General features: G+C 42.1%; 1 protein-coding gene across 10 annotated transcripts in view; it reads left to right on the top strand.

The window, feature by feature from the left end:
* RHOBTB1 (Rho related BTB domain containing 1) overlaps positions 1–26258 on the top strand; it is a 97279-nt gene that overhangs the window by 34230 nt on the left and 36791 nt on the right. For 7 of the 10 annotated variants that reach the window (XM_060191896.1, XM_060191595.1, XM_060191792.1 and 4 more), the window contains 2 exons: positions 13330–13531; positions 13758–13861. In XM_060191896.1, coding sequence (XP_060047879.1) covers positions 13340–13531; positions 13758–13861 — 296 coding nt within the window. In that variant the 5' untranslated portion in view covers positions 13330–13339. Of the gene's footprint in view, positions 1–7354; positions 7518–13329; positions 13532–13757; positions 13862–26258 lie in introns of those variants that run through there. The other 3 variants (XM_060191533.1, XM_060191663.1, XM_060191916.1) reach the window with 2 other exon arrangements.

Genomic DNA, 26258 nt, shown 5'->3' with positions numbered 1-26258 from the left:
GCATGTATGGGAGTAGCGCTCAGACTTCGCTCTCCCCCCCTTCTCTGTCTCCTTCTCCTTATCTCTCTGTCAGTGTTTCATGTGAAACTTTCCTGTGTCATTAGTAAATATTTTAAACAAAACAACAACAACAAAAAGTTCAGGTTGTTTGTTCAGAATAACTGGGCGTGTGCTGTTTTGTTCATCGATGTTTCTGTACCTATTTGCATGGCTGACATTCTAGTGCTAGCACAGGATAGGCAGCAGGCAGGGGGAAATGAAGAGGTTGCTTCTCAAGAGTTCAAACCTTCCCAGAGGTTGTGGGTGCCCGAGCTGAGGAGGTAGGCTGCAGCCACCCTCTCCTTCAGGCCAGTTCCTCAGAGCTTTCTCAGCAATGTCAGCTTAGCATCCACCTCTCCACTGTGATCCAACTCTTGTCTGGAAGTTCTGAAACCCCTATTTTTTTTTCCTTCCTAGATATGCAGGCAGTGAGCAACAATCTGGGAGCTGTGGGTGTGGGCTGTGAATAGGCAACAGTCTCCAGAAGTGCCACAGTAGATTAGGGGCGGGTGCTTCTCATCCTCTGGGCAGTCCATAAAAGACTGCCTTCCTCCCAGAGATCTCCCAATCCTCTTTCAGGGGTTCGAGCCATAGGATGGAACTATTTTAGGAAGGGAGCTCCAACCAGCGTGTTGTTCCCAGCATTTCCAGGGACAGAGCTTTCCCCAGAGGGACATGCTACTGCAACCAGCACCCGGATACTTGCTGACTAGAGGTAAATCTATCCCAGCATTCATTCCAGACAGGGAACGGTGCCTCACCGAACCCTGAAGTCGGGTGTAGAGAGTAGCCTTGCTTGTGAGGGGCCATAGGTAAGGCTTCACTCAGCTCCCAACCAGTTTCACTAAGCAGGCTTCCACAAAGGCTGGTGTTCAGAATGCCTACAACCTGGGGGGGGGAGGGGGGGAGGGGTGGCCTCACACTGTCAATTACTGCTTGGACAAGATCTTCACAAGTAAGTCATCCAAAGGATTTACCAGTGTCCCTAGATGCCCGTAATCGCAGGCTGCAGGGCTCTTTGGTTGATTTCTAATGATTTGAAAGACCCTTTTGGATCAGTCACCCCAGCACTCAGCTACTAATCTCTGTCCCCCTGTATACCGTTCTCAGGAAGAAGACACTTTTCTTTTGCACCTAGGGTTGGTTTCACTTCTGTCACGAATACAATCTCTAGGTACCAAGATTCCTGATGTGGGCGAGAGACTAGAGAGTCCCCAGATGAAAGGCTCCACGTCATAGTTGTCTCTCCGTTTCTTGGGTTTCAGGGCCTGGGTGGAATTCCACAGAAAATTATCTTTCCTCCCCTCTCTAGGTAAACACTAGTCCTCCAGTTGCTGAGTCTCTTCAGAATGTGTGTGTGTGTGTGTGTGTGTGTGTGTGTGTGTGTGTGTGTGTGTGTGTGTGTGTGTGTGTCGGGGGGTGGGGGGTTGTTTTGTTGTTGTTGTTTGTATGAGGAGAAGTTGAACCCAGCCCCTTTGCCACTCTGCCACCTTACCTGAACTCTTCGCTTCCTTTTCCCACTCATTATTTTCTCTGGTGACACTCTCTAGTTTTTCTTCAAGAAAGTTACCACGTCAACGATTACGTCTGGCTATTTACTTGTCTCTCCTCAACCAACTACGAGGTCCAAGAGGGCGAGGACCAGCCCTGGCTTTTTTCCTACTGTTCACCTCTATCCTTTGTTCTCAGTGAGCGCCTGAGCCTGTCTGTCTTCCATTCACATAATTGACTAAGAACCACTTGAGTCCTTGCAGTGGAGAACCTTTTCAGCAGATGGAAGAAGGATATGAGAAAGGCCTTTGGTCAAAAGTCATGAAAAAAGCAAAATTATCAAAGGAGAGATTACATGATATTTGTAAACTGAAAAAAGACCAGTGTGTGTGGAAAGTAGCATACAGTTTACTTGAAGTGATTTTGAAATTTACTCTAGAGTTCGTATGCATATTTTTCAAGTCTGTTTTCATCTTTATTTATTGGATAGAAACAGCCAGAAACTGAGATGGAAGGAGATGATAGAGAGAGAAAGAGACACCTGCAGCCCTGCTTTACCACTCGCAAAGCTTTCCCCTTGCAGGTGGGGACTGGGGGCTCAAACTGGGGTCCTTGTGCACTGTAACATGTGCTCAACCAAGTGCACCACCATCTGGCCCCTGTATGCATCTTTTGAGTTATCTTAGTACTGTGCTTATTTATATAGATAATTGGATAGAGACAGAAATTGAGAGGGGAGGGTGAGGGAGGGAGACCTGCAGCTTTGCTTCACCACTCAAGAAGCTTTCTCCCTGTAGGTTAAGACTGGGGGCTTGAGCCTTGCTGAGTCCTTGAGCACTGTAATGTGTGTGCTTAACCAGGTGTGTCATTGCCTGGCCCCTGAACTGTGCTTGTCAATCAGGGCAGCATTTTTAAATTATTCTCTTATTAGTGGTTTAATAATGACTGACAAGATTGTGGTATAAGAAGGGTACAATTCCACATAGTTCCCACCACCAGAGTTCCATATCCCCTCCCTACATTGAAAGTTTCCATATTCTGTATCCCTTTGGGAGTATGGGCCAAAGATCTTTGTGGGGCGCAGAAGGTGGGAGGCCTGGCTTCTGTAATTGCTTCTCCACTGGACATGGGCGTTGCCAGGTCTATCCACACCCCCAGCTCGTTTCTATCTTTCCCTAGTGGGGTAGGGATCTGAGGAGATGGGGTTCCAGGACACATTGTTGAGTTTGTCTGCCCAGGGAAGTCAGGTTGATATCATGGGAGCATCTGCAACTTGGTGGCTGAAAAGCATTAAGATATAAAGCAGAACAATTTGTTTAATAATCAGAAACCTAAAGGTAAGAGTGTAGCAGAAGAGATTTGCGGTCCTCATGTCGGAAGGAGCTAGTAGGTCTATTTTAGGTCTATTTCAAAGGGCCGGTGACTACTAATTTTTGACTGAGCTAACAAGTAAGTGGGGTAGGAGTATTTTTCTGGGAAGATAATGTCAGACTTGAGGATAGGAGTAGAAAGCTGGATCAGGGCATAGAGAAGCTCCCAATTATGGGAGAAGTCTATAAACACCACTGACTGTAACCCCATCAGTCTGACCTCAGGCCCATGTCTATTCGTGTTTAGCACAGGAGCCTGTGGAACCTCTGCCACTCTGCCAGTTTGAGCTCACATGCCATGGAAGGGGGAAGCATTTTAAGGGTGGTGAATGTACTGAACACACACACAAAAAAAAATTCTTTTTTTAAAAATTTATTTATTTATAAAATGAAAACACTGACAAGACCATAGGGTAAGAGGGGTACAATTCCACCACCAGATCTCCATATCCCACCCCCTCCCGTGTTCTTTATCCTTCCTGTTCTTTATCCTTCCTGTTCTTTATCCCTCTGGGAGCATGGACCCAGGGTCATTGTGGGGTGCAGAAGGTGGAAGGTCTGGCTTCTGTAATTGCTTCCCCGCTGAACATGAGCGTTGACAGGTCAATCCATACTCCCAGCCTGTCTCTCTCTTTCCCTAGTGGGGCAGAGCTCTGGGGAAGTGGAGCTCCAGGACACATTGGTGGGGTCATCTCTCTAGGGAAGTCTGGTTGGCATCCTGGTAGCAGCTGTAACCTGGTGTCTGAAAAAAAGAGTTAACATATAAAACCAAACAAATTGTTGACTAAACATGAACCTAAAGGCTGGAATAGTGCAGATGAAGATTCAGGGTCTCTGTTTTGGAAATAGCAAGTAGGTCTATTTTAGGCATATTTCAAAGGGCCCATGACTTTATTAGTTTTTGCCTGAGCCTAACCTCTGATATGCAGGTGGACCCAGGTTATTGTCTGAGGAGATGATGTCATGGCTGGAAAAAGGGCTAGAAAGCTGGATCAGGGAAGAGAGTAGCTCCCAAATATGGGAAAAGTGTATAAATATTGTTGACTGTAAGCCCCATCAATTTGATCTGGGGCCCATACTCAGCATAGGAGCCTATGTAACCTCTACATCCCTGTAGGCCCGAACTTGCATTCTGTGGTCATGAGTAAGAATTTGATTCACCTCTCCCATTAACATTGTTTTGTTCTAATTGTTTGTTGTACCAGCATGATTTTGTTTATATATCCATTGACTCAGGGCTCCGTTAAGAAGAATAAGTGTCTGTTTTAAAAAGTACCTCTATGTGTAATCCCGGTCTGCTATGAAATGTCCTTTTTGTCATTTAATATCTTTTCCTTTTTAATCAAAAATTTCTATTGAAGAATAACATTGATTTAAATGATGATAGGTAATTTAATCCTGTAGATAGATTTTTGTGAGGTTTTGATTTCAGGAAGCCCAGCCCTTACTGTGTGTTTCCCAGCTCTGGATCCAACTGTCATTCCAGTTGAGATGTTTATGTTATATAGAAAGCAGGTCCTGCCTGCTCGGAATAGTGATTAATAAGTTCAGGTTAATGAAATCTGCACAGCTGAAACTCGGCCTTTGACTTAGTTATTATGCAATTCACACTTCCTTTTTGTTTCTGTAGATAATTTTTAAAAATCCTGTTTTTCAGAATAACTCTTCAAATACACTAAATTTGTCCCACTAGCATAATTACCAAGTTAAATTAGTTTTTAAAAAGGAAAGAAAGGAAGAAAGGAAAAAGAAAACAGAGAGACAGAATGAAAGAGACCACATCACCAAAACTTCCTTCAGTGCTATGGGGGCCTGACTCAAACCTGAGTCAAACTTAGTATTATCAAGGGGCCAGGTAGTAAAGTGCATACACATTACAGTGCACAACGACCCATGTTCAAGCCAGTGGTCCCCACCTGCAAGGAAAAAGCTTCATGAGTGGTGAAGCAAAGCTGCAGGTGTCTCTCTAACTCCCTAGCCCTCTCCTCTCAGTTTTTCTTTATTTCTATCCAATAATAAATAACTTTTAAAAATTAAATATATATTTATAAGAATATTAATGTTATCAATATGCTTCTCTAAGGAACATGAAAATGTAGTGTCTGCACACCAGCATTGTTCAAAGTGCCTGTGACAATGCAACAGTCCTTCTAGGGGCTAGAGAGTTTTGTCTTTAGACATGCTGCTTACCGTGCATGGCTGTAACAGCAAACCCAAAAACAAGAGACACGGCAAAAGTGTTTGTAAGAGGTGGCACATTCCGGTGATGGGGGGGACTCAGAGCAGTTAATTAAAAGAGGCCAAATGAAGTGTCTTGGACAAATGATAAAGCATTCCCTGCCTTTCCCACCTCCCTAATATCTGGATTCCTGATGTCAGAAAAGGCTCACACTTCATTTGAATGCTGATAATAGTCCTACGTATACTAAAGCGCATATCGGGAACAAGCATGAGTATCTTGGATTTCATCAGTCACAGTGCACCAGTGAATTATAACTGCTATCTGACCAGCGTGTAATTGAGGCAGTAAATGTGCCTGACACTTCCTAGGAGTCTGTTTCAGAGAGAGACAGGACACTATGAAGGTCCTCATGACACAAAATGGCAGTGGAGGGGGGGGAGTTTAGGCACCAGCACGGGAAATTATTTGAAGAGGAAATTGAGCCACATAAGGTCACATTTGACTATGTCACTGTCTTGTATGTAATTGGCCTTAGGAAAGAATCACAATTAAATTGAGACACCTTTGGGCCACCATAATGAGTAGAGAAAACTTTATACAAGAGGGCACATGTATACTCAAATACTCCAAGCACATCAGCCCATGACACTCCCAGAAACTGATTACTCACTCATGAGACTAAAGTCTTTGAAGATATCAACACAGGGGAAAAAAAACTAAAAGTTCACCATGACCATTTTATGACTTGCTAGTATAAGAAAAAAAAAAAAAAACCCTACATTGCTAGTGTAGGAAAGGCATAATGTGTATATATGTAGGTAGTAGGAAAGGTGGGGTGTGAGTGTGTGAATTTGTGACTATTGTTCTTGGAGCCACTTATAGAGGAGAAAGTAAATTAAGGAAACAGAGATATTAGTACATGAATAAAGCTTTAAGAATTGAATCTTTCAGGCAGACAAGGAATTGTGGTGGGTTTCAAAAGAAATTGTATGTCTAAAGGCATGCAGTGGCAAACAGTACTTAGCATTTGCAAAGCTATTTTGAATGGCTAGACCATGCTGCATCATAACCTCTTGCTACCATAACAAATTACCAAAAATTTAGTGACAAAACGGTACATATTTAGTATCTAGTAAAAGTGGGTTCAAAGATCTGAAATGGTATTCTTGGCTAAAGTCGAGTGTTGGTAAACTGAGTGCCTGTTGGAAGCTCAGGGGGATAATCTGTTTCTTTACAGTTTCCAGCTTCTAAAGGTCACTTGCATTCCTTGGCTTGCGGCCTCTTCAAAGTCAGCCGTGTAGCATCATCACATGTCTCTCTGGCTTTAGACTCTTTGGTCCTTTCTCCCGTATGTAAAGTTCCCTAGGGATTCCATCGAACCTACACATATACTCTCTAGTAATCTCTTAATCATAAGGTCGTTTAATTAGCAACCATTTCCCATCTACTACCCTAACCCCCCCCACCACCACGGAAATTGAAAGTAATGTCTGAGAAAAGTCGGCATGATGGATCAAATATTGGTAGGAAAGATTGTCCCTAAGAAGACTTTTCCTTTGTGGTTCGGGCGGTAGTGCAGTGGATACAGTGTTGGACTCTCAAGCATGAGGTCCTGAGTTCAGTCCCCGGCAACACATGTACCAGAATGATGTCTGGTCCTTTCTGTCTCTCCTCCTATCCCTCTCATTAGTAAATAAAAAAGAAGAAGACTTTCCCTTCTTTTTTTGGTTATCACCAGGACTTCACCATCACTCCAGCAGCAGACTTTTTTTCCCCTCTCAGATAGAGAGGGAAAGACACCACAGCGCCAGAATTTCCCTGTCTGGTGGGGGCTCAAACTTGGGCTGTTCACTTAACAAAGTAGATACCTCCCAGGTGAGCTATCTTGCTCACCCTAAAGCCAATTTTATAATGTTTTTTTTTTAATGGAAGAGTCAAGTTTTTAGAGATTTCCAAAGGTGTAATGGGTTAACTATTGTTGCATAACAAACTATTCCAGAACATGACTTCAAACAACAACTTGTTATTTTTCGTAACTCCGTAGACTGGTGTCACCTGGGCTCACTCTTACCGCCATATTAAGCTAGAAGATGGAAGTGTGGCTTTTGGTGACGACTATCCTTAGAGTCGTGTCAGTAGCTCTCTGTGAATTTCAGTTCCCTACTAGGCTAGGCCAGCTTCCTTAGAGAACATTTTCAACAGCATGAAGATGGAACTTCAAGGTCTTTCGAGTCCTTGACTCCAGACTATAACCCCTACCACGTTCTTCCAGGTTGGGCCAAGAAGCCTTGTGAAACTAGCTGAAATTCAAGTGGAAGAGGAAAGAGATACCATTTCCTGCTGGGAGCTGCTGCAGTGGCCACATTTCACCTAGTACAGGCTACAGTGATAGAAGTTTTTGCTCTAAGAAGATTGTGAGATTTGAGATTGCCGAGGTAAAAAAAAAAAAAAAATTCTAGATAACAATAACCCATTGTGTGGTCAAGTGTATGAATGCCTCAAGTAGAATGTGGCAAAGATCACTGGCATTTAAGAGGCGAAAAAGCTGTGAGATTAGGGTTTGAGATGCCTCACCACGAAGTATGCAAGAAAGAAAGCTGAATTTGTTGGTAACTGGAGGCATGATGACCTCAAGTCCAGTAGGTGATAGTGGTAATTACAGGAACAAATATGGGACCACCCAGCCAGGTGGGAAATTTGAGAGTTGGAAGATTATGCATGATCATTCTGTTGTTACTGTTCCCCTCCTCCCGACCCCTGAGGGGTGTTTCCCTCAGTCTAGTGGAGGTGGGGCTGAAACCTGAACCTCTTGAATAGAACAGTCATATTCTAAATCAGCCTTGTGGATGGTGGTCCACAGCGCAGAAGGCAGCAGTGTCCCTGTGTCCCTCAACAAGTGATTCACTCCCAGCCTTCAAGTGATCACACCCGTTTGCTAGTTTCTGACTTCCAGGTTGTGCAGGTAAATTCTTCAGCACCTTAGCTCACCACGTCTGTGAGGACTCTGTGAAACTGTACAATGAAACTGTACAACTGGCGTTGAGTAAGTTTAAAAAGCCGTCCTAGTAACAAGTTGCTAGCGTCTGTCTGTTCTAGTGTTTTCTTTTATACCTTGTCCAGATACTTGTAGCCAAATGCATATCCACAAAGATCAGCAGGGTTTATAGTGGTGAAATTTATGGACAGTATTAAATGAATGATATTTTTTACTCTCGTTCTAGGTAAATAAAAATCAGGAACCAGATAGCCATTACCCAGATGGTCCTGAGAGCTAGTTCAACCATAAGAGGGGAGAATATGAATGTTAGAGCCCATAACAAGATGGGTAAAATTGCATATTTGTATAATTCATACCATAATTTAATGTTTATGTGTAACAGATTAACAATCCATTCACATTAATACAAATATAACATGGGTTTCCATCTTTGGCTGTGACTTTACACATAAAAATGCGTTTTAGATTACCACAAAATGTAAGTTTCTAACCCAAAGAATCTGAAAATCCAGCTCCTGGAAATCCCATGTCTCAAGTGAGTGTTCTGGACCACAAGCATTTAATTCTTCCCTGACTTTTATGTACATTTATTCACCTCCGCATAAGGCTCTACACTTGGTTTTTAATTGACTGCTGGCGATTAGAGGATCCCTGGATATTATTCATTTTAGAAAGTATTCATGAAATGTGTCTATAAATAAGTAATGATACTTTTAAATCATAGCCTTAGGACAAAGCTAGGATGACTTCTACCCTGTAAAAGTTGTCTTCCATAAAAGCTTCACAGCTTTTCCATCAGTGCTATCATGAATCATAATGCTTGGAGAAGGATTGTCATCAGAAATAGTTTTGTAAGCCAAGAGGAGAAACAGCTCTATAGTTTTCTCTCATCTCAGTTCAGTATTCTCTCATCTCAGCCCAATATTCCTCCAAATCTCCAAATTTTATGTGTTGGTTCTGTATGTCGTCTATCTCACTAAAACAAAACAAAACAAAAACAGTTCACTCTCAGAGGAGTAAGGTGTGGATCTTTAAATCAAATAACTCAGGTTCCAGAGTAATGGAGCTCCAACTGAAACCTGTTTCTTTCTCTCTCTCTCTCTCTCTCTCTCTCTCTCTCCCTCTCTCTCCCTCCCTCCCTCCCTCCCTCCCCCTCCCTCCCCACCCCTCTCTCTCATTAGTACCACTTTATATTTTTAATTTTATTAATCATTTTTTCCTCCACAGTTATCCCTGGGGTTCAGTGCCTGCACTACATACAAATCCACTGCTCCCGTGGCCACTTTTTCCATTTTTCTTGGATAGGATTGAGAGAGAAGGGGGAGATAGAGAGGGAGAGGTAAAGATAGACACCTGCAGGCCTGCATCGCTTGTGAAGCAACACCCCCTGCATGTGGGGAGCTGGGGGCTCAAACTGAGATCCTTGTACCAGTCTAGTGCTTTGCACTATGTGCACTAAACCCAGTGTGCTACTGCCCGATCTCCTTAATTTTGTTGGTGAGTTTTTAAAACAATCTTTATTTGTTATTAGTAGTTACAATGCTGGAAGATTACAGGGTATAGCTCCATGCTACCCTCACCACCAAAGCTCTGTATCCGCACCTTCCTACCTCCCAAACATAACCATCACAGTGCTTGCAAGTCTTAGAAACAGTGGTTGCTTATGTCTTTTTTTTTCTTTCAAGTTTATGTGTATGAGATCTCTAGATTCCACATATGAGGGAAACTGTCTGGTGGTTGTCTTTCATCGCTTATTCCATTAAGGATAATCACCACCAGTAGAACCTGTTTCTATAACATGACCAGTGGTAATGCCATCTGAAAACTTGTCAAAGACTGTTAGGAAGCATTACCATTTTTATTCCAAAATCAGCCCATAAAATTAGTTTTAACCTACCTTCCCGGCTTTTACCCTCTAGTTAACTATGACCTCCTTGCTTCCATTCTCCTCACATGGAACTTTTCTGCCTTTCTTCTTCCTTTCTTTCTCTTTTTCTTTTTCTTTTTCTTTTTCTTTTTGCACAAGGGGCAGCTGTGCTTCACCATATGTTTTTGTTATTCCATTTTCAACAAACTACTCTTCAGTTCCTTTCAAATTTATCTCTTTTTGTTTGTTTTTTAATTTTTATTTATAAAAAGGAAACACTGACAAAAAAACATAGGATAAGAGGGGCACAACTCCACACAATTCCCACCACCAGAACTCCGTGTCCCATCCCCTCCCCTGATAGCTTTCCCGTTCTCTATCCCTCTGGGAGTACGGACCCAAGGTCAGTATGGGGTGCAGAAGGTGGGAGGTCTGGCTTCTGTCATTGCTTCCCCACTAAACATGGGCACTGACAGGTCGAGCCATACTCCCAGCCTGCCTCTTTCTTTCCCTAGTGGGGAAGGGCTCTGGGGAATCGGAGCTCCAGGACACATTGGTGGGGTTGTCTGTCCAGGGAAATTTGGTTGGCATCTGGAACCTGGTGCCTGAAAAAAGAGTTAACATATAAAGCCAAACAAATTGTTGACTAATCATGAACCTAAAGGCTGGAAATAGTGCAGGTGAAGATCTGGGGTCTCCATTTTAAAAGTAGCTAGTAGGCCTATTTTAGTTATGTTCCAAAGGGCCCATTACTGTACCAGTTTTTCCTGAGCCTGACCTCTGAGATGCAGGTGGACCCAGTTATGATCCAGCTTCATAGCCCCTTTTGCATCAACTAAACAAACCTCACTTTGATCATAGTAACTATTGTTTTTGAAGACATACGTGTGGCGGGTATAGTACAAGGAACTTAGAACATCAATCTGCCATAAGTCCCACAACGACATGAAGTGATGGCATTATAATTCTCATTTAACAGACACAAATAACTTTCTCAAAGTTAAATGACTGGAAAGTAGGGAATTCCACACCCACCTAAGGCAGAGATCCTCAACTTGGATACTGTTGAGTTGTTGGAAAAGTCATGACTCATTTTTGCATAGAAAAACATGGAAGAGGGGCTGGTGGTGGCACACCTGGTTGAGCTCACATGTTACAATGTGCAAGGACCCAGGATCCAGCCCCCGGGCCCAAGGGAAAAGCTTTGTGAGTGGTGAAGCAGTGCTACAGGTGTCTCTCTGTCTCTCTCCCTCTCTATCCCCCCTACCCTCTCCAGAAATAAAGATTTTTGAAAAGAGAAAGAAAAACATAGAAAAATATGTCATGACCTTTCTTTCTTTTTTTTTTTTTTTTTTATTAACAAGTGCACTGCTCAGCTCTGGCTTTTGGTGTTTGCAGGGGATTGAACCTGGGACTTTGGAGCCTCAGGCATGAGAGTCTCTTTGCATAACCATCATGCTGTTTCCCTTCCCCCACCCTGTCATAACTTTCCCAACAGCCCAATATGACATCTGGAACTGGGTAACTCTGGTGTGGGGGCTGTACTAGTTTTAATAGTATGTTTCGCACATGTTCTGGGCTTTAGTCACAAGAAAATGGTGTCATACCCTACATCCCATTATTTCAACTAAAAGTGTCTCTAGACATTGCTAAATTTCTCTGGTGAGTACTTAGAAGTTTGATCGAATGTCAAAGTTGTGGGGGTGCCGCATGATGTTAAATAAGTAACTAAGAAAACCATAGAATCCTAAGACCAAATTTTGGAGAGACCTATTTTAAGAGTCACCACACCAAACTGACTACCCAAATTTTTATTTTTATTTTTTTTTAAGCTCTTCTTTCCCCTCCCAAGACCTTCAGAGTCAGCATTTACCAGGTGGGGGCCAGGTATCCATTTTAAGCCTCTCCACAGGGTGTAAGCACAGATCAGCTCCTCACCTCACCCCTCACCACAGGTCTGTTCCTTGCATCCCTGCTTTGCTGCACTCCTGCCAAGTAGCTCCCCAGCCCCAGGTTTAGCACCTTTTGTGAGTTTTAGAGGAGACAACTCCACCTTTAGATGGTATGACTGTTAAAATTCTTTCTCATTCTCTTAAATTCTCCCCCTCTACAATACAGTGCCCTTCATGTCTTATTATCTAGGTACCTTTTTTTTTTCCCTCCAAATCTGTTGGACTAAACATTTACTGAGTGCAAGTAATGTATCAAATTAAAAATTAAATGTATCAAATTAAAAATGATCATCTGGCCAGTTTGTCAGTTTAACAATTAGACTTCCTCAAAAGGACGATTACACTAAGTTAAGCTCCTAGCATGATTGGCCGCCCATTCAGCTGCTCCTGGAAGCAGTTGCCTTGCAGCCTGAGAAGAGTCCTAGGCCCCGGGAAACACAGCTGACAGCTCTCTCTCTCTCTCTCTCTCCCTCTTGACCTTTCACTCAGCAACCCTTTGGAGTCCTTTTTGAAGGTTTCAGGAAGATCCCAAAGTAACTCCTCTTAGTGGTAAGATTATTCTTGACCACATAATTCAGATTTCTAGATGAAAACACAGAGAGGGTTTTTTTTTCTTTCTTTATTTTTTAATGTGAGTAAATGAACATATAAAATACCACTGAGGTAGCTCCCTGGCCCAGTTTCCTTCCCTCCCTCCCTCCTTTATTTTCTTCCTTTCTCTCTTTCTTTCTCCTTTTCCTCATCCTCCTTCATCTTTTAGAAAGATAAGAGGGAAAGATAAAACAGATGCTACTCTTGAGAATAACTTTTTGATTACTAAAATAAATGAGTAAATATCAATGAATGCTGTTAATGTATCAAAATTCAGGCAGTTTACTCTTTAAAGTTGGGGAGCACTTTATGATTACACTTTGAGTCTACCCTGAGTCACCTATGGAAAGTCACTGTTTTCAAGAGACATTGGATCTCTGGAAGATTCTGATGGCTTAAATGCTGGTATTGTCAAGGCTGTATATATGCCAGTGTCAGGAGTCTGTCCTGCAGGTGACCAGTCTCCTTCGCAGGTCAACATGAGTAGCCAGTTAAGTGCCAGATGTGTGCCAGCCATCCCTGCTTGCCTGGATGGAGCAGTATGCAGGTTATGTTTAGAGAAAATCAAGGAGAAAATAACATGGTAACTGCAAAACCGTTTGGGGTCAAAATAACAGTCCATTGTTTTTGTACTTGTGAGAGATATAAATAGGAAACTTGAGTCTCAGTTAAACATAGTGTGAACCTCCAAACATCTTGCGTATATTTGCGTACTCCCCACCTCCCCCCGCCCCCCAGGAAGTGGCCAGTCCGAAGGCAGACTCTTTGAACCCCTGATGCCTTTGATTTCTCTGGAAAGATTAGGTGTCTGGAGTATAATATCTACTCTCTGCCAACAGAGTTTTATAAATGGACACTGACATGGACTACGAAAGACCCAATGTTGAAACCATCAAATGTGTGGTCGTGGGAGACAATGCTGTGGGCAAGACTCGCTTGATCTGTGCCAGAGCATGCAACACGACACTAACACAGTATCAGCTGCTGGCCACCCACGTCCCGACCGTATGGGCGATTGACCAATACAGGGTCTGCCAGGAGGTAAGTAAAACAAAAGCAGTGGTCTCAGTGTCACAGGAGAAAATAAAAGCAAAATGCCAACTGGAATGGGTATGCTGTTTTGATGAAGGAGGGTTCCCAGGAAGAAAATTAGGGAGTTTGCTAACCAGTTAGATAAAAGAGACAGATATGCATGTCAATCAAGTGGGCATCTTTTTTTTTTTTTTTTCCTGATGGACTTTGAGCATGTTTGCTCTCTTTCCTGCAGGTCTTGGAACGTTCCAGAGATGTTGTTGACGAAGTGAGTGTTTCTCTCAGGCTTTGGGATACTTTCGGTGACCATCACAAAGACAGGCGTTTCGCATATGGCAGGTAAACCAAGCCCAGTGCAATGTGGTTGTGGTTGAGCTTGAGTTGAGTTTCCTTTTCAAAACCTGCAGCTGCTTCATATGCTAGCAACAACGAAAACCACATCATATGGCCTTGAAACGTGTTGGGTTTTAATACTGTGTCTAAAAACAGGGAAAAAAAAAAAACAGAATAGCATCATTTCTTGATGGGAAGAAAAGTAGTCTTCCTGGCCACTTGGCTCATCTCAAGAAGTACTTTATTTAAGACACCCAGTACTATGTAAACTAGGACATGGTGAGGGCATTCTGTTATGCTGTCAACCTTGGGCTGCTCTGCTGTTTTCCTGAATAACACTTTATTTGCCTTCTGTCTGCATGTATTGCTGTTTTAGCACTTGACCACCCCCATGCCAGAAGCTCTCTTTGGTCGTTTTGTGGTCATATTAGCAGAGTCTGATGTTACTTACTTTGGACTTTTGTGTCTGAAAAGCCTATTATTCTTTTTATTTGAATGTCATTTAGAAAAAAAAAAGAAAGAAAAATATCTCTAAAGTTCTTCACAAGGCCTATTTCCAAGATGAACTGAAGAACTAATGTTTCTTTTTTTTATTAAAAAAGAAAAAAGAAAGAAAATAACCCAGTGAAAGGAAGATTGAACTGAGAACTGTTGTTTTCGACGGGTTATGTTGTTTTCGCCAGGCTGGCTTCACGGGCAGGTAACAGACGACCAGGGACTCATGGTTGAGCTGTAGGCAGTATCTCTTTATTCATGCAGGACGCAGCACAATCTAAGCCGAGCTAAGCTAAACTCAAGGTACTCTAAAACTCACAATGCTGTCCATTATATATACTTGCCAAATAGGGTGGAAACAGGATGTGACATTAGAGAGGGTGGAGAGAAAAGTGACTGGTGAAAATCAGAGTGTGACAAGGAGGGGGCAGAGCAGGCGAGAATCCTGTCACTGAACCACCAATGCCCTGGAGTGCTTTATGTAAATGTAAAAGTGATTTATGTAAATAGACCAAAGCTTTGAATGGGATTAAATCTATCCCTATACAGGCATATGGTTAAGCAGAAGCCAGGGGGAGCTGGCATACTATCCAACAGAGAACATTAATAAGTAGAACACAGTCAAGTATCTTAAAATATTTAACAACATCTTGTCACCATAATTGAAGTCTTTTTTTTTGTTTTTTAAAAAGTTTTTTTATTATATTTATTTATTTTCCCTTTTGTTGCCCTTGTTGTATAATTGAAGTCTTAGTGAATGTGTTATTGCTATCAAAATCCAGATATGGAGAAGATTATCTTACCCCTTGAATAGTAAATTAATACATTTCATATAAGTTCAGAATTTAAGTTTCATGGATCAGTTGTCTCTAGTTAACATCAAACTTCATGTTACCTTACAGGATTGTATCAGTGAGATACTCCAACTGTATGAGTTACTCCTTGGTATTGAGATAAGCATTTCTGAAAGAACCTCTTTTTCTTCAAGCCAGTGATTCTCTTATGCCACCAGACAGTTTTATTTGGTACTCATCAAAGTGGTCTAAAATACTGAATAAACTGTTGAAAAGGTTTGCTCTGTTCCTGAGAAGTAGTTCCCACACTGAGTCTGCAGTTTAGACCAGTTTGTTCAAGGACTTTCAGAAAGAGGCATATGGAAATAAAACATTGATTTATAATGTCCCTTTGGTAACAAGGACTTCTCAACTTAATACCCAGTATCATAGGTAGATACTTTTCTTCTCCTTGAACTTCCTGTTTTGTTCCTTTCATCATGTTCTTTGTCTTTATCTTAATTACCACTCTGTACATTCCTCTTGTCCACTTATTTCACTTACCAAAAAAAAGGAATAAATGAACCTGTTTATATGTACCATGCAGTCAGATGTCAGGTATCGGTGGTTTTAAGGAAGCATAGTAAGGATGATGACTCTGAACAGTGTAAGGAAACAGACAAGAGCTTGTCCCAGGGTGCTTTATACCCTGGCTTCTAAAAAGGTGTCAGAAAAATGCTACACCTAACAGTGAGCTTACTGACACATTTGAGTTTATCTTCTCTCTACTATTTTAGCAGGTCAGGGGGTTATTGTTATGAAATTATGTCTTTGACATAATTTTTTAAAATATTTATTTGTTCTCTTTGTTGCCCTTGTTGTTTTATTGTTGTAGTTATTATTGTTGTTGTTATTGATGTCCTTGTTGCTGGATAGGACAGAGAGAAATGGAGAGAGGAGGGGAAGACACAGAGGGGAAAGAAAGATAGACACCTGCAGACCTGCTTCACCTCCTGTGAAGCAGCTCCCTTGAAGGTGGAGAGCTAGGGGCTTGAACCGGGATCCTTAGACAGGTCCTTGCGCTTTGCGCCACCTGCACTTATCCCGCTGCACTACAGCCCGACTCCCGACATAATTAATTTTAACCTGGCCCCACAGTATAAAATCGGTTCTGTGGTGATTTAAGGGGTGTTTCAGGCTCATGTGAGAGCCCCTGCTTCAAACTGATGGGAGAATGCAGTGACCTTCATAGATCTAATATTGACAGACACCTACACTGGGGACCATCCTACTCCCTTGTCTGTCTGAAGCCATTTTCTGTGTCGTGTCTCTGCTTGCTTCCTCTGAACAAAAAAAAAAAAAAGAAAGAAAGAAAGCTGTTCTTCCATGTGACTGTCACTTCAAAGTGCATTGTTCTGTTCTTTTGTCTGTGATATTTGGTTCCATGACGGTAACCTGTTTCCCCTTTGATGGAGCCGGGACATGCTTCTTCCCCAGCCAAGTCTGAACAACAGAGAGGGGCATCAGGAAGCACTCCCATGTTTCTGGCCAAGTTGTCCTTGGACCTCACACTATGTGCACGTTTGTCTTGTATTTCCTCATTCTTTCACAGTTCTTCACAGCCTCCAGGTATCCTGTCCCAGACCCCACTACTGGGAAAGAACCAAACAGCAGAGCTGGTCTTTCTATAAGCATTAACTATGTTAGGACACATAGTGTAGTGCTCCCGCAAAAAAGTACATTTTGTGGGCAGATCAGATAAGTAGGGGTTTCCTTTTATTCCGTGCATTTCATTGCTGTGTGAATGCTGTCCGGTGTCTTTATGATTTCTGTGGTAGCTTCATCTCATTCATGAAGAAAAAAAGTCATGATTATATCCTGTGAGAAATTCAGGGTGCAAACCTTCTGTTGACTGATGTTTTTCACTTGCTGTGAATTACAGGTCAGTTGGGTATGACACACTTTTGATAGTGGGAAACATATTTGGAATCTTTTTAATAGAGTCTTCTGATAAACTTTTAAGGTAGTAAAATTTTCACTAAATGTTTGTTTTAGACATCACATGCCTTAGGCCTTGTCTTTAGTTTTCCCTACTTCTTTAACATCATGGTTGATACCAGGTTGGCCCCTTGACTCTAGACCAGACCGATCGTGGCGGCGACGACCCATTCGAACGTCTGCCCTATCAACTTTTGGCGACTCTAGATGACCAAGTTGGCCCCTAAAACATGGTGTGGACAAGCCTAGAGGGTGTCAGTTTGCTAACCTAAATTTGCAACTGTCTGAGCATTGTATAAGTATAGTGAGACTGCGTGTGCCTTCTTCATGATTGAAAAGCAATCAATTCAACCTATGAGTTAACCAGCAAAGACAGTAGTTATAATATGTGAAATTTGGCCTACAAAACAGGAAGTCAAATTATTAGGTGTTCAGCCAAAATTAGTTTGCTAATCCTTTCAGAAATCTTAAGAGACGAGGATTATCTCCATGTCACAGCTGAGGAAAGTGGTGTACTCTTTGACTGTCATAACTTACCCAACAGTAAGTTTCAGAGGCAGTTTCAACACCAGCTTTGCTTGACTCTTTCTACTGTGCCAGGCTACCTCAATCTCATTTGAAGCAGGACACAACTCAAACAACACAAGCTGGATATTGGTATTTATTTGTTCTTTCATATTTGTGCAAAGGCTTGGAACTAAGAGATTTTTTTTTTTTTTAACCAGAGCCCTGCTCAGCTCTGGCTGGTGGTGGTGCAGGGGATTGAATCTGGGACTCTGGAGCCTCAGGCATGAGATTCTCTTTGCATAACCATCATGCTATCTACCCCCTCCCCCTGCCCCTGCCCAAGAGAAATCTTGACTGACCCTTTTTCTTTAACAGAGAAAAATAACCCATCCAGAAGAAGGAGTCCTTGTAGTTAATGGAGATGAAAAGGAGCAGAGTAGCATCAACAGTGTATCACGACACATTTGAAGCTTGTTGAAACCGTCTCTCAATTGGAATGAGAGACTTGACTCTCTTGTAGCCTTTCCTTCCCCACCACCTATTTTGGATGCATTTTCAAAACTCTTTTCTGGATCTTTTAAAATGTCAAGAGCAAAACTGTACTTAGCAACCATAACTCTATATCAGCTGCTCTTTTTGGCAAGAACATGGTTTTAAATAAATATCATTTATTTCAACAGTATTTCAGGGGCTGAGGGATAGCTTATCCAGGTAGGCTTATGCCTTGCCATGAATGTCTTGTCTGAGTTCAAGCCCCAGTACCACATGGGAGTGTCATGACACCAGGAGAAGCTCTCTGATACGTCCCTGCCTTTCTCTGTGTGTGTCTGTGTGTGTCTCTAGCCAAAGTAAAAAGTTAGCTCACAGCTAGTTTAACTACTCATGCACAAAACCCCTATGCCATGACAAAAAAAAAAAAAAAAAAAAAAAGAGCGTTTCTCTGGAACTACTTGATAATACAGCATTTCCTCTTGGGCACATGGCACTGTGAGTGCAGACAAGTAGGATGGGCTGTACCTTCAGCAGGACATCTGGGCTCCTCTAGTCTACTCCTGTAGTCACAGCTACATGTAGATAATTGCACATGTCGTTTCCTTTCCTTGAAAATTTCCATCACTGATCAGTCTCAGAGTCAGATAACTTAGAAACATTTAATAAAAACCTTTAGTGCTAGAAGTGGTGGTAACAGCAGTTGCCATTTAATCAGGATTCCCCCCAAGTCAGACCTGTACTTTATGCTGTCTGTATCTTGTCCAGTTTTATGTCTGTGGTGACCCTGCAAAGTAGAGTCATTTCACAGTTGAGCAAGCAGACATAGAAAGGGGCCAAGGTCAAACAGCTAGGAAAGAGGAGAACTGTACTTTTCCTGTTAGTTCTATCCTACTCCCAAAGCTCCCTTTCCACCATGCTGTTATGACTGACAATAATAAGCCTTGACAGACTTCCTTTAAACTGATCCCCTGTCCATTCTCATTCTCACTCTGTCCTATGGAAATGCTGCAGTCCCGCATTCACCATTGATCACCAGCCCTAATAGCCCATTGCTCCTCTTAAGTTCTTTAGTCCATAGCAAATAACTTAGTTCTTAATAGACATGAGAATCTGAGTAGCTAAAACTGAACCTTTTCACTTTCAGCAAAATAAATAAATAAATAAAGGATCTACCCAAGCAAACTTTTTAAAATTTTAATGTTTACTCATTCCCTTTTGTTGCCCTTATTGTTTTATTGTAGCAGTTATTATTGTTATTGATGTTTCTGTTGTTGGATAGGACAGAGAGAAATGGAGAGAGGAGGGGAAGACAGAGAGGGGGAAGAGAAAGACAGACACCTGCAGACCTGCTTCACCGCCTGTGAAGCGACTCCCCTGCAGATGGGGAGCAGGAGGCTCGAACCGGGATCCTTAAGTTGGTCCTTGCGATTCGCTCCACATTTGCTTAACCAGCTGTGCCACCGCCCGACTCCCCCAAGCAAACTTTTTTTTTTTCTTCCTCCTCCAGGGTTATTGCTGGGCTCGGTGCCTGCACCATGAATCCACCGCTCCTGGAGGCCATTTCCCCCCCCTTTTGTTACCCTTGTTGTAGCTTCGTTGTGGTTATTATTATTGCCCTTGTTGACGCAATTCTTTGTTGGATAGGACAGAGAGAAATGGAGAGAGATGGGGAAGACAGAGAAGGGGAGAGAAAGATAGACACCTGCAGACCTGCTTCACCGCCTGTGAAGCGACTCCCCTGCAGGTGGGGAGCTGGGGGCTCGAACCGGGATCTTTATGCCGGTCCCTGCGCTTGGCACCACATGCGCTTAACCCACTGCGCCACCGCCCGACCCCCCCAAGCAAACTTTTAGAGGGTCTTGGAAGACTGGGAATAGGGCATGCTTCCTGCTCAAAATCTGACTTCACTGTCCCTGACCCTCTGACATGCCCTTGCGCAGTTTCTGGATACATTCCCAGTCCATTTGGAACTCATCTACTGCATACAGTGCTGTCACATAGTTCTTTTTCTCAGTTCCTGTTAGCTCCTCTGCAGAGCAAGTCATATGTTTTAAACTATAAAATTCATCAGAGCCACCGTTTCTGTGAGTCGTTAAATAACAAGTCTGGATTCCAGTTGAAAGCACATGTAAGCAAATACAGAATGAGCATACCTCATTTTTAATGCTCTGTTGAAGCCCTTTTGAAATTTCCGGGACTATGAATAACTGGTGTTTATATCTTTGGGACTGACTAGTTTTTTAAAAAATTAAAAAATCATTTTTTTTTAATTAAAAAAAAAATTTTAAATGTATGGATAATATTTTTAAAAGACAGAGTCACTATCTACTTACTTCCCTTGGCCCCCAAAGCTGAGCGTGGCACTGCTGCTGTCTCTGTCTTCCTTTAAAATGGGATGGCTTGTTCTCCATAGGCTTTTTTTTTATATTTTTTTTTTATTATTTTATTTATTTATTCCCTTTTGTTGCCCTTGTTGTTTTATTGTTGTAGTTATTATTGTTGTTGTCGTTGTTGGATAGGACAGAGAGAAATGGAGAGAGGAGGGGAAGACAGAGAGGAGGAGAGAAAGATAGACACCTGCAGACCTGCTTCACCGCCTGTGAAGCGACTCCCCTGCAGGTGGGGAGCCGGGGTTCGAGCCGGGATCCTTATGCCGGTCCTTGTGCTTTGCGCCACCTGCGCTTAACCCGCTGCGCTACAGCCTGACTCCCCTCCATAGGCTTTTTTTACAGGCTTGCTTTTAAGTGTGTTAAATTATTGTTCATCAGGATTACTAAGTGTTTCAGCACTTATTTAAATTTTAAACCTGAGAGGTCATTTTTCACCTGATACTCGCACTCTATTCTGTTCATCCAAGATCTGAGCCTGGTGGTAGACTTTATGAGTTCATCTCACAGCTGTATAGCAAAGAAAGGCAGCAGTGGATGTATTTTATGGAAAAGTCATTGAACCACCATTTCTAAATGGGAGGTTCAAAGAGATCTAGAACAGTTACTGCAATTTGTGCCCTAAAGATACTTAATCCTCAGTACTACCCTGATATGAGGGACTAAGTGCCACTCTGGCTATGAAAAGTATAGGCAAAACACAAGTAGAACATAATGTAGACAAAGGGTTAAGAATTGTCGTTTCCTACAGAGCTATACCCAGGCTTCTAGTTTCCACATTTGAATCTACCTAAGCATACTGATTACTCTGATATCTGAGTTCTCAGAAGAAATGAATCAGCAAACTTGAGTCAGTATGTGGATAATTATAAATCAAGGAGGCTTTTAGCCATGCTTTGGTATACATTGTCCTATAATTATGATGCCCTTTACTGAACTTCAATAAAAGAAAGAAAGATCTTGAAGATGAGAGAGAGAGAGAGAGAGAGAGCTTTTGAGTGAAGAGGGCCAGGGAAGAAAGAGAGCATATATTCCATTTTCTACAGCATTGTACAAAGTACTATCGTGACAACAAGTAGATCACTGGGTGCCAGAGAATGGAGAGAGCAAAGGGTGAATTAGGAAGTGACACAAGGAACTTTGGAGATAGTGAAACTGTTGGCTGTCTTGACTGACTAGAGTATTAGGCGCTTGTATGTCGGATGGTGCTGACAGACTACACATTCTGTTTTTACAGGCAACCTAAGTAGTCTGTGATATTTGAAGAAAGTTTCATGGTAGATAATAAATGTTTACATTATTGATAGTGCTTAGCTCTCATTGAAACAAATCATTTGTGTATATTAGGGGTGGGGGCAAAGTGGAATTACACACTTAGTAATTGAGAATAGGAAGTAGGATGGTTTTACATCTCAGTACAGATGATGAGACACAGTCTGACTGTCCCCAAGTCATGCTGGTTCCCAGAGATAGAGTTCTGAGCTGTGTGGATTATAGCCTGACCTCAGAGGCCTGGGTCTTTGACGGTAGTTCTATTTGTATCATTTTGAGAGATTTGGCCCTGTACTTAGTGATAGGTGAATAGAGAACACTGTATTCCCAGAAGATTTTCTTTTCTCCATCAAGTAGTAGCAATTTTGTCTTTCCTGCTTGGTACATTCTGGAACCAAACAAGACGGTGGTAACCTCTAGCAGTAAGGAAATGACCTTCTCCATTCGAGTCAGTCACTCTGGCTAGGCCTTGGTGTACAGTTGAGCAATCAGTTGTGTCTTCTCTGAGAGTCTATAGTCCTATGACAGGTGTGAGTCTCACCTCTGTTTGTATTGGTGGATTTAATCCTGGCCTCATCTCTTACTTCACACATAACAAAATATTTATACTTCACTGCCCAAGGTAGACTGTGGGTCCACGTAGATAGATGACACATACATACATAGAAACTGCTTCCTTGTCCCCACCTAATCTTTACCTAATTCTAAGAATTTAGAACAAGTAGCACATACTTCCAGAAATTTTTGCCACACAATTTGTACCCACCCCTTGGTGTTACCTTTACAGTCTGGGTGAAGTGTTTCCTTTATGTTTCCAAAGCAGATGCCTTCACCTGTTGTATCTATGATCACATTGTTTGAAAGTTGACTCCATAATCACCTTCTCCTGTCCCTCTTCGCCTACTGTTCCTGGTACTATTAAGACAGGAATTATGTCTTTCTACCATATGTTCCCAATACTTAGACTCTGGTAGATAGGAAGAGGTTAATGCTAGCTGAATGACTGCATGAATTTATTAACAGATCTTATAAATACCAGAATCATCTAGCTTATAAGGAAATGTCAAAATGTTATTATAGCAAATCCCAAATTGTTACACTACGTAACATATGTATATGTTTGCTACCAGGGTCATCAGTGGGTCCCATGCCTGCATGATGATACCAATCCCAGTGGCCATCGTTGCTCTTTCTTAATTTCTTTTTATTGTTGATAGAAGATGAGCGACAGAGGAAGAGAGACGCCTGCAGCACTGCTCCACCACTTGGGGAACTTCGCACCTTCGGTGGGAACTGGGGACATGAACCCAGGTCTCAACATATGGTCACAAGTGCACTCTATTGGGCATGTCACCACCCAGCCCCTCTGTTGAATTTTATATTTGTGCTTTTTAAAAAAAACTTTTTTAAATATTTATTTATTTTCCCTTTTTGTTGCCATTGTTATTTATTGTTGTTGTAGTTATTGTTGTTGTTATTGATGTTGCTGTTGTTGGATACGACAGAGAGAAATAGAGGGAGGAGGGGAAAACAGAGAGAGGGAGAGAAAGATAGAAACCTGCAGACCCGCTTCACCGCCTGTGAAGTGACCCCTCTGCAAGTGGGGAGCTGGGGGCTCGAGCCAGGATCCTTACACCAGCCCTTGCACTTTGCGCCACATGCACTTAACCTGCTGTGCTACATATTTGTGCTTTTATAGTAAGACAGCAACTTATATAATTGGTATCAAGGGAGTAAAGATGTGAAACACTGGTAAATAGTCTCTCTTTTAATTAGCAACTAAAAAGATGAACTGAGAAGTCAAGAAAAAGAGAGATACACTCAACTATAGCTCCAAAGACTCCTTTCCTTTTTTTTTTTTTTCCCTCCTAAGCCTTAAGAAATCTCTTATTAGGTTTGTGGCATTTTTTTCCAGCATTTTAATATTTCTCTCATTTAAACTTCTGCTCTGATAATATACTTCTCAGCACGATTGGGGTGTTGGAAGAGTCACAACATGTTTTTTATTTTTTAATACAATAAATACAATACAGTACTGTATTTTTTAAATACAGTAAATACAATAGCTTGTACATACATTTCTCAGTTTTCCACATAATAATACAACCCGCACTAGGTCCTCTGTCATCCTCTTTGGACCTGTACTCTCCCCCCACCCCACTACCAACTTCAAACCCCAGAGGCTTTTACTTTGGTGCAATGTAACAACTCCAATTGAGATTCTACTTGTGTTTCCTCTTCTGATCTTGTTTTTCAACTTCTGCCCGAGAGTGAGATCATCCCATATTCATGCTTCTGTTTCTGACTTAGTTCACTTAACATGAATTTTTCAAGGCCCATCCAAGATCAGCTGAAAACGGTGAAGTCACCATTTTTAATAGCTGAGTAGTATTCCATTGTGCATATAGACCACAACTTGCTCAGCCACTGGATTGCTTCCAGGTTTTGGCTATTACAAATTGTGCTGCCAAGAACATATGTGTACACAGATCTTTTTGGATGGGTGTATTGGGTTCCTTAGGATATATCCCCAGGAGAGGAATTGCAGTATCATAGGGTAGGTCCATTTCTAGCCTTCTGAGAGTTCTCCAGACTGCTCTCCACAGAGGTTGGACCAATTGACATTCCCACCAGCAATGCAGGAGGGTTCCTTTGACCCCACATCCTCTCCAGCATTTGCTGCTCTTACCTTTTCTGATGTATGACATTCTCACAGGAGTAAAGTGGTAGCTCATTGTTGTCCTTATTGCATTTCTCTGACAATCAGAGACTTGGAGCATTTTTTCATGTGTTTCTCGGCCTTTTGGATCTCTTCTGTGGTGAATATTCTGTCCATGTCCTCCCCCCATTTTTGGATGGAGTTATTTGTTGTCTTGTGGTTGACTTTGGCAAGCTCTTTATATATTTTGGTTATTAAACTCTTGTGTGATGTATGGCATGTAAAGATCTTCTCCCATTCTGTGAGGGGTCTCTTGGTTTGGGTAGTGGTTTCTTTTGCTGTGCAGAAGCTTTTTAATTTGATGTAGTCCCATAGGTTTATACTTGCCTTAGTCTTCTTTGTAATTGGATTCGTTTCATTGAAGATGTCTTTAAAATTTATGCAGGAAAGAGTTCTGCCAATATTTTCCTCTAAGTATCTGATAGTTTGTGGTCTAACATCCAAGTCCTTGATCCACTTGGAATTTACTTTTGTGTTTGGTGAAATAAAGTGGTTCAGTTTCATGCTTCTGCATGTTTCAACCCATTTTTTCCAGCACCATTTGTTGAAGGGACTCTGATTTCACCATTTAATAGTCTGGGCACCTTTGTCAAATATTACATGTCCATAGTTGTGGAGGCTTACTTGTAGGCTCTCAATTCTATTCCATTGGTCAGTGTGTCTATTCATGTTCCAGTACCTAGCAGTTTTGATTACAATAGCCCTTTGATGCAAGTTGAGATCTGGGAGTGTAATGCCTCCAGTTCTGTTCTTTCTTCTCAAGATTGTTTTGGAAATTCTAGGTCTTTTCTGGTTCCAGATAAGCATTTGTAGCATTTGTTCTGTTCTCCTAAAAAAATGTGTTTGTATCTTGATAGGGATAGCATTAAATTTGTATATGGCTCTGGGTAGTATATTCATTTTGATGATGGTTAATTCTTGCAACCCAAGAGATAAAGCAGGGTGGGGGAGAGATAGCACAGTGGTTATGCAAAGAGACTCTCACACCCCAAGGATCCAAAGCTCAGGGCTCAATTCAGCTTCTCTGCCGAGCCAGGCAGCACTGCTGGGCCCTGTGAGTTTCTAAACAAGTCCCGTTTATAGTCTGTAGGCTCTGAGGCAATTACTCACCAAGTTCTCATCAGCAGAACAATGTGGAAAGGCTCCCACTGTACAGCCCCACCGCTAGGCCACTGAGGTGTAGCTCTTCTCCTGAGTCTCCTGGTCAGTTCTCTGTTCCCAGATGTCAGCACAGGGCCTCCCCCCTGCTGCTCCAGCCTCTGAGGCCAGTAGCAATGGAGACTCACAGCTGCATTTGGTGAATCTTAGGGAAGTCCTTTCCTCCCTTCAGTGTCTGTTTGTTGGTAAAACAGACTGGAGGTGGTGCCTCGACTGGTCAACTAAAGGACTGTTACCAGCCGCTCAATCTGTCCTTAGGCTCCTCTCTGTCCATGAGCCACACGTGTTTGCACTCACAGGTGGTTTGGTGAGTTCCTGAAGTTGTTCTAGTCCTGCCGTGTCCCAGGTGGTCTCCTTTGGTATTCCTAGTTGACCCGGGAGAGGAGAGGAGAGAAACACAGCTGCTGCTGCTCCATAGCCCTCAGGACATGCTTTTCTGTGCAGAGATGTGCCATGACTTTTCCGACAACCCAACAGTATCACAGTGTAGCTGAAATAAAAGTTGAAACACAAATACTACCAGTGTGCATAGATGGTAGAGTAGCTCTGTTATTTTGAGATTGTGTTCTTCTACTTAAACTGAAATTTCAAAAATGAGAAAT

This window comes from Erinaceus europaeus, chromosome 1 (genome assembly GCF_950295315.1).
Source record: "Erinaceus europaeus chromosome 1, mEriEur2.1, whole genome shotgun sequence".
NCBI lineage: Eukaryota > Metazoa > Chordata > Mammalia > Eulipotyphla > Erinaceidae > Erinaceus > Erinaceus europaeus.
This window is presented reverse-complemented; position numbering and strand designations above follow the sequence as displayed.